The following is a 9,026-nucleotide window of genomic DNA, read 5'->3' on the forward strand; positions in this document are numbered from 1 at the left end:
CCCCTTTATTAAAATCCAGTGTTTCCCATTTAAAAGCATGCTAGGCCTTCTTTGAACAAATAAGTAAGGAGCTGTTACACAGTGCAAGTGTGGAGGCTGAACAAACAGGAAGGCAGGACAGAAAATAAACAAAATCAAAGTTCAGCTCTTCAGCGTCAAATGCAGTTTTTTTTTTTTTTTGGTAGTTTTTTTTTTTTTTTTTGGTCTATTCAGCCTGTCTTTGCCTGTGGTGGACTCAAAACACTGCAAGCTCCAACCAGAGGAAAGGCAAGTGTTTAGCTTTCATTCATGATGCAGTGTAACTATTTTCCTTTTAGAATGTATTTCTTAATTTGTTTTGTGGGGGGGAAGCATGCATTCTTTTAAGTAAAGTGGACAATTTTTTATCTTTTAATAAACTGTCTAATCTTGCCTCTATCACAGGATTACAATCATGTAAATGTTGCCATGACAAAAGGTTAATGTCAGCACTCAATTGTTTCAACAGGAATATTTAATTGCTATCAATGTTCAAAAATTCATTTTAACAATTAATTTAAAATTATTGTAAAAAAAATGGACCAGTTGTAAAAAAATAAAACTTAAAGCATGTAACTGAAACTGTCACTTTTTAATTAAATTTCTGCATGACGTAACCTTTACAAAACAGCATATTTTGAAAAGCAGAATCAGTTTTGGTGTAGGTTCTCTTAGGTTTTGTGTTTTTCATGGTCTTAAGTAAAACCACATTCAAAATCTTAAGAAAAACCTCTAAAACATGCTAAGTAAACATTGTGTAACAAACCTTGTACTTTTGAACCTTTGTTTTATTCCAGGATGGCGCATGCAGCTGTGATTCTCTGGATGTTGTCAGCAGTGGTCTGTGTGGGGAAAGGCCAACAGGGTACTGAACATGTCCAGGACACCAATGTGGACAGCAGCAACGATGACAGTGTGTCTCTTGTGACTTCAGCAAACCAAGACTTTGCATTCAGCTTGTACCGGAATCTAGCAGCCCTCACTGACTCCCAAGGCAAAAACATCTTCTACTCCCCATCTAGTGTCTCTCTGGCTTTGGCTGCCTTGGCTGTGGGTGCACGGGGGGAGACCCACCGCCAGCTTTTCAGCACTCTTGGTTTCAACAGCTCCCAGCTGACTCAAGCAGAAGTAGACCAGGCCTTCCGTAGACTCCTCACGAAAGAGCCCTCTGACGAGGAGGTCAGCGAAGGCACCGCCGTGTTTGTAGACGACAACTTTAAGCCCAAGCCAGAGTTTCTAGATGTCCTGAAGCAGTCGTATTCTGCAGAGGGCTTCAATGTTGACTTCAGCAACACTACAGACAGTGCAAATACCATCAATAAGTTTGTGGCTGATAAGACCAAGGGAAAGATCGACAAGCTGGTGGGTGACTTGGATCCAAGCACAGTCATGTATCTGATCAGCTTCATCTACTATAAAGGTACAGAGGTCACATTAGTTGATGTGGTTGGTTCAGTTTTTCTTCTTAATGTCTTCAGATGATAGCCCTGCTATTGAGCTGCTATTGAGCCTTGGCTAAAATTCCAGATTTGGTTAAACTTTTAATTTTCTTCTCCCTTTTGAACAGGAAAGTGGGAAACACCATTTGACCCTCTGTTGACAAAGGAGGACATGTTCAATGTAGAAGAAAACAAACAGGTTTGAAATGAAACAACCTAATTGATCTTCAGATTTTTTTTTTTGTTTTCATGGACACCTGTGTACTTTCTATATTTATATTATAAAATTGGCTTCCAGGTTCCTGTTCAGATGATGAATGTGGAAGAATATTTTGACGTTTACTATGACCAAGCAATCAACACAACAGTCCTCCAACTCCCATTCAACAGCTCCTGCTCCATGCTGCTTTTGTTGCCTGGAGATATGGCAACTTTGGAACAAGCAATAAGTCCAGCACATGTTGCAAAATGGCTGAAGTGGAAAAAGTCAAGGTTTGTCAGATTAACTTTTGGGCATTTGTTTTCAGATCTTTGCTTAAAAGGGTTTGTTTCAGGAAATATGACGTGTACGTTCCAAAGTTCTCCATCAAGACTTCTTACAAGCTGAATGACGTCTTGGCTGAAATGGGAGTCACAGATGTTTTCGGTAATGGTGCTAATCTGAGTGGTATTGCTGAAGATGCACGGCTAAAAGTTTCAGAGGTAAAGAGAAGGTCAATCATACTTCAACAATAATGGACATCTTTCCACTTTACCCTCAACACCTGTTTGCCTTGTCTCAGGTTGTGCACCAGGCTTCTCTGGATGTTGATGAGACGGGAGCCACTGCAGCAGGTGCTACAGGAATTGGTTTTATACCGCTCTCCTTCCAGTTCATCCCTGTTATAAAATTCAACCGCCCATTTATGGTTCTAATTATTGACAACCAAGGAGAAAAAATGCTTTTCATGGGCAAAATTATCAACCCAAACCTTTAATGGCAGAAAGGAATTTGGTTACAGCACAGCTACTGCACCAATAAAGTACATTGAAAAACTCTGTGTTCTCATTTGACTAAAAGTTTTATACTAGCTTCTTATTACTTGTCGTACATAATTCCTGAAATGACTATATTGTGGCTTCATTAGATTTCGGTTCATCAGGGTTTTCCATGACCATGGGTTAAATGCAGAAAGGGAAAAGCTTTGGTCAAGCTTCACTTAACCTCACAGCCTTTGACACAGTGAACTACCAAATTCTCTCAATGCTGATTTACATCATATCCGATACTATAACTTTAATGCATCCAAATCCATAACCCATTTACTGACTTGTGGTATACCTCAGGGATCCGTTTTTGGTTCCACTCAACTTGTGTATGCTGCCACTATATCATTAGAGGACAAAACAGACTTCCACAACTGTGCCGATGGTGTGCAGCTCTGTGACAGACTCCTCCTCATAAACCCCTTGAATGGATGGCAGGTAATTTTTTTAATAACTCAACGACAAGCTTTGATCAGAAGTTGACAAAAGAATCCACACGAACTTAAAAATTATTTGAATTTAAGTAACTTGGCAAATCTTGGTGTTTGCAAATCCTTGGTATATTTTCTAAAGCAGTCTCAGTATTCAACTGCACATTTTAGAAGAGCCCACATCACTCCTGTCTTAAAGTCTTTGCACTTGCTGTCAGTCAGCTTCAGGATTGATTTTAAGATTCTCCTAGTTTTTAAACGTCTTAATGGATCAAGATGTTTAACATATCTCCTCAGTCCTTACAAACTCTCCAGAGTGCTTAGATCCTCAGTTCGTGCTATCTATACACGCTTTCAGAACCAGGACTCAGCGAGGCCTCTTTTCAGCACCATGGAAAAACGGACCGAGGATCCGACAGTTGCTGCATCTGTGGAGATTTTTAAATGTAAATTTAAGATTTAGAATTTATTAACTCAACTGTTTTTATTTTTTTGGCTTTTAAATATTGTATGGCTTTTATGGTTTACTATTATATTTTTACCCTTTGTATCTTTTAATCTAGACAGTGCTTCCTCAAAGTATTATCCAGTGTTTCCTTCCATTTTTTGTTAATCTTTTATTGTTGCTTTTAATCTTTTGTCTCATTACTTTTCATGTTAACCTGTGTTTATACACATTTTTTTGTCAAGCACCTTGTATTTTACAGAATGTTGGTGTTCTATAAATAAAGTGACAGATTATTTTCTGTTAACCCCTTGACATCTATTAAAATCCAAATATGCATCAAATCTTTTCGGTTCCAAAATGACCTTAATTTAGCATTTACATGTAAACAAAAACTTTCTTTGCTGGAAATAAGTTAATTTGTATAGGGATTGAAGTCTTTATTTCTAGCAGTGCAAAAGCCGTTTTAAGTAGTTCCGCTTATTGAGATGGTGTGTGAGTGAGTGAGTGTGTGGGGGGGTGGGGGGGGGGGGGGTTTCTACTCTATCAACAAGTGTATGCAACTGTATATTAATCATTTAAAAATGTATGCTGTGTAACAAAAAACGTATTACTTTGCTTCTGGCCAAATATTTAAGATGCCCTCAAGACTTGACTTGGGGTCCTCTTGTTGCACAAACTTCTGAATTGGACATGTTTTTATTATGCCAATACGCCTGTTTTAAGATTACAACAGAGTTGCTTGTATATTTTTCATCAAATTTTATTTTGTTGTCATTTTACTGGATTATTTGGGTCATTCCATGGAAATGTGCCCATTTGGACATAAGAAATTGGTGATTTTTTACCAAAACGTTTCCTTTTTTATTATGTTTTAAGTTATTGGGAATGTTTTAACTTTCACAAAATAACATTACCCATCTGAGGCATTATTTTGATTTTATAATTTTTCCTTATGTCTAGTTTCTAAATTACAGTTTCATATCTTTATGTTGGAATAAAGGAACTTCCCTGCTTCCTCTGGGGCTCCAGGGTCCAAAAGACTCCACTGCTGTCACTTCCTGGTGTATATGGAATCATGGATCAAAAAATTTTTTTTTATAAAAGGGGTGGAATCGTTGTGTGTTACGGGGTTGAGGCGTTACTCAGGGACAAAACTAAAACTACTTTAAACAACAACTTAATATTAATATTAAAACATAAGAATCATTGCTATCAAAAAAGTAACAAAAAAACTTTAGATTCATGTAAAAATTATTGACTTTTTTACATTAAAATTGGTTGGTATTTGCGACTTTCATTCAGGTCATGAGAGACATGACAAAATTAATGGTGTAAGTTGGAAAACAAATATTTTTAATTAAAACACATAAATTAATTATTTTTTAAGAAGTATTAAAATTCGCATTTCATTGTATTTATTAAGCTGTTTGAATATACAGCTTGATGACCAATTACATTAAATACAGCTTGAAGTAAGAGAGGGACACAAATTGTCCCATTTTCGGGGAATGACTCATTTACCGCTTCTAAAGTCCCTAACAATTTCTTCCGCTAGATGGCAGTGTGATAAATTCCCAAGTCTGATCTGCCGAAAAGGAGAGCAAAGCCTCGAGAAGAAAACATCTGGCTTTTGATTGGGCAGCAAAAACGTACCTTCAGTAATGGCCGAAACAAAGAGAGATGAGGCTCAAAGTGAACTTTATTACAAAAAAGAACGACTAAAATACAGCCCGGAGGAGGAGGCTAGGCTGGAAAGGCAGCACTTTTGGAGAATAATCGATGCTTTTCGATTTTACAGGTAAATAGCTCTGTTTTAGGGCAGCGCTAGCCAGGTTATAGCATGTCTGAGAGACGAATCAATCAATGTGGTTTTAAGTACCAGCAGTTGCAGTTCGTCCGTAAACAGGGTTGGTTTATTCTTTATCAGAAAGGGGGGAATTTTTTTTAAAGAAAGATAAGCTTCCTTACACATTTCCTCTCACTCTGCCTTCCAACTAAATAAAACTAAACGGAGGTAATGGGCGGTATCATAGATCCACTGAGCACCTTTCTTTTTGCTCCTGCAGGGCCCACGTTCAGGAGCAGATCGTCCGCGCCGAGCGTCAGTTCAAGAGTCTTTCGCCACACCACCAGTCTTTGGTTCCAGGTGTTTTGTCAAACCTGGCCCGAATCAGCCAGTGTGCCGAACACAACCAGAAGGTCCTGCAGGCCATCATTCAGAACAGCCTCCATATGTTTGAAAATGTAGAGTATTACAGTGAAAGGGTAAGAGACTCAATTTATTCTTCTTGGTATACTCGTTTTTTTACTGTGTTTTAAATGGGCTCGAATATATTACAGTAGATTTGCCTTTTTAAAAATTACTTTAGGAGGATGATCCTGGCAAAGTGCGTCCATCCTCTACGTTTGACATGGACAAACTTAAGTCGACTATAAAGCAGTTTGTCAGGGACTGGAGTGAGGTGGGCCAGGCTGAAAGGGACTCCTGCTACAGACCCATCATTGAAGAGGTCCAAAGACTCTTTCCATGTGATGAATAGTAAGAGTCATCCTTGCTTCATAGGCTGCATGCATTGTTTATTCTTGTAGTGTTGTTTCAGGACATCTTGTTGTTTTTCTGTAGGCTTACTCAGGGATTTTCTATGTGATATGTACATTTTTATCATGTCAGTGATGTGTCCAAGGTGAGCGTGTTGGTTCCTGGAGCTGGGCTTGGTCGTCTAGCATGGGAGATAGCTCAGCTGGGTTACACTTGCCAAGGCAACGAATGGAGTTTCTTCATGCTTTTTTCATCCAATTTTGTTCTGAACAGGTAAATCTCAAACAAAGATCAGAACCCTTTTTTTAAAACTGTCATCAATTATAGCACACTCTTTTTTTTTTGGGTCTGTGGCCATCATTAAAATCCCTGCGTTAAATATACTTCTAGTAATTTGGCAATGTAACTTTCTCCTTAGGTTTACATTTTAATTCATTTTACATTCACTCTGCAGGTGTGAGAAGGTAAATGCTTTGACTTTATACCCATGGATCCATCAGTTTAGCAACAACAAGAAGCTCTCTGACCAAGTGCGACCAATCACCTTTCCTGATGTGAATCCTCAGAGATTGCCAGATAATTCCGATTTCTCTATGGTAGCAGGAGACTTTGTGGAGGTTTATACTGAACCAGGTATGTTTAGGCTTAGAGGCATGGGGGACACAAATCCAATCAAAAGTACGATTTCCTTCAATTTAAACTATCACAAAAAACACGTTTAGATTGTTTTAGCTGAATTAAACACTAAACCAATTTGTGATGTATTTTTAATACTTGTTTTTTGTCAGAGTCTTGGGACTGTGTGGCAACCTGCTTCTTTATTGACACAGCTCATAATGTTTTGGAGTATTTGGAAAAGATTTGGAAAATTCTTAAGCCTGGAGGAGCTTGGATCAACTTAGGTGAGTCCTAAAATTTTGATGATTTAATTTTGAGGACTGAATAAGTACAGCAAAGGGCGTCACTGCACATGTTCACTTCACCATTGAAGAACTTGGTTTCCACATTACAAAATTTACAGTGTTAAAATATGCGTTGCGGTGCCTACTGGGATAGCTTATACTTTGATTTCGATTCGGAATAAGGTACAGTGGACTTGGCGGACGTTTGTGAGCCAACGACAGCTTTCCCATGACTTTGGATCGATTTCACAGCTTCGTGAAAGGCACAAGATAAATGAGGTCCCCAAAAGCACCCCCTAAACAATGAGGAAACTTGATGAAACGCGCGACGTTTGCCGTTGCAGACCCCAGTCTGACACGTCACATAGTGACGAACAATGTAAATGAGCGCGGTAAGGAGCGGTCACAGTTTCAGGCCCTTAATACAGAATAATGAACTCGGCAGACATAAAGCATGTAATAACATAAATTGAACGATCTTCTAAAAAAATATAAAAAATTGCGGAATCACTTGAATAATGTCTGTGACACATTGATGGTGTTTAGAGCACAAATAGGGAAGATGTGGTTTCTAAAAAGACAAAGAAAACTGTGATGTATCTGCCTGTGATTACCAAATTTCCTCATTGTTTTAGCCGCAAAACAAAGGCGATCAGCAAGACGTCAAATATAACTAACTTGCTTACCGGTAATTTTAGGTCTATTGGGCTATTTTATTTATTTCTGTGTTCGGAACTGGAAGCTCTATCATTTGTGGTCACCAACTTTTATCTCTGGAGCATAGAAAATTGTGACTTGTGGTTCCTACTAAAAAATGTCTTGGATTATCTGGTGAAAAAGTTGAGATATTTTTCTTTATATCATTTGCTGGTCACGTGTAGTATTGTACAAATAAAATCTTCCTTTGTTTATAGTGTAAATGACTTTTTTTGTTGCTAGGAATATCTTTGTTTCATATAGAAATGGCTTTTGCAAAGAAAGATGTCAAATTAGATTAATTTTAAGTACAACTTATTTATACGCACTATTGGTTTAAAATAAATAAAATTAAAATGAATGTAATAAAATTAAATTAATAAAGATGCCGCAAATTAGACAAATTAATATAATTCTGCCACTTTTTAACCAGGACCTCAAATCAGACGACAATATCTTTTTGGAGAGCTGTGGCACTTAATGCTCATATGTCTGTGTGGGTTTAGTAAAGCAAGAGAGTTTAAAAAGAGTATTTTCTTTTATTGTTATTCTATTCACTTTTAATGCTGCATTGAAATATTTACTGTAGGTTTTTTTTAAACCTGTTTTCATAACTGTAAATTAGCTAGAACAAAATTATATATATGTATAAGATATATATATATATATAAGTGTGTATTTAACTGGTTAGAAGTAAAATATTCCCTTTAATTTAGTTATTTAGAATGAATAACCTTTCACTTGTTTAATTTTCATTGCATTTTTACTTTATAGGACCCCTGCTGTATCACTTTGAGAACATGGCCAATGAACTCTCAATTGAACTTTGCTATGAAGACATTAGGGCAGCAATGGTAAAGCTGGGATTTATAGTCGAGGTAAACTATTTCTTATATCAACTGGTAGACATTTCTTCTTTTTTTTCACATAACCAGTCATTTTAGAATCACCGGCTCTCCTTTTCACTCACAGGTGGAGAAGGAATCAATGCAGACCACTTACACAGAGAATGACCGTTCTATGCTCAGATACGTGTACGACTGTGTCTTCTTTGTCGCGCGAAAGCCCTCAGGTATGCATTTCAAGAATCAAAGCGACGATCAGCAGCAAAGCTTACCACCAGCTGCTAAGTCACCTCGGCAAGAAGACGCAGACAGATTTACATGACATGAGAGAAAAAATGATGAACTTTGATCCTGATTTTTAATGATGAAGTAAAGTTGACAAAATGAACTTTTTATGCAGAAAATGATCAGCTTACTTTTTATGTCAAATGGATCTTTAAGGTTGTGGCTGTAAGGTATTCTCTCTTCAACGGGCAACGATTTTGACGAACAGTCCACTCACCAAAGTATGTCTTAAAATGTTGAAAGTACCGTGAGGTTTTGTAAAACTGTGCCATATGTGCTCAGAAAATGGTCAGTCTACCACGCAACACTGAAATGTATTAAATGTCTTTGCCTATTTTTTTATTTGGTTGTGTCCTTAATTTACAAAATTTGTATTTTTGTAATTCAGGAGTTAATT

General features: G+C 37.4%; 2 protein-coding genes across 2 annotated transcripts; both read left to right on the forward strand.

Moving 5' to 3' along the window:
• Nucleotides 1-28: 28 nt before the first annotated feature.
• LOC101156256 (serine protease inhibitor A3N) lies at nt 29-2,492 on the forward strand. Its single transcript, XM_011479383.4, has 6 exons — nt 29-267; nt 816-1,438; nt 1,586-1,656; nt 1,756-1,949; nt 2,012-2,159; nt 2,240-2,492. The coding sequence occupies exons 2-6, from the start codon at nt 817-819 to the stop codon at nt 2,432-2,434; spliced, it is 1,230 nt and encodes a 409-aa protein (XP_011477685.1). The 5' UTR covers nt 29-267; nt 816; the 3' UTR covers nt 2,435-2,492.
• Nucleotides 2,493-4,958: 2,466 nt separating this feature from the next.
• Nucleotides 4,959-8,971, forward strand: carnmt1 (carnosine N-methyltransferase 1). Its single transcript, XM_004072695.5, has 8 exons — nt 4,959-5,160; nt 5,429-5,627; nt 5,732-5,901; nt 6,034-6,174; nt 6,356-6,534; nt 6,690-6,803; nt 8,274-8,377; nt 8,472-8,971. Exons 1-8 carry the CDS (start codon nt 5,024-5,026, stop codon nt 8,664-8,666), a joined length of 1,239 nt encoding a protein of 412 aa, XP_004072743.2. The 5' UTR covers nt 4,959-5,023; the 3' UTR covers nt 8,667-8,971.
• The last annotated feature ends 55 nt before the right edge of the window (nt 8,972-9,026 follow it).

Source organism: Oryzias latipes, chromosome 9, assembly GCF_053564925.1.
Source record: "Oryzias latipes strain Hd-rR chromosome 9, Olatipes_Hd-rR_3.1".
NCBI classification, from domain to species: domain Eukaryota; kingdom Metazoa; phylum Chordata; class Actinopteri; order Beloniformes; family Adrianichthyidae; genus Oryzias; species Oryzias latipes.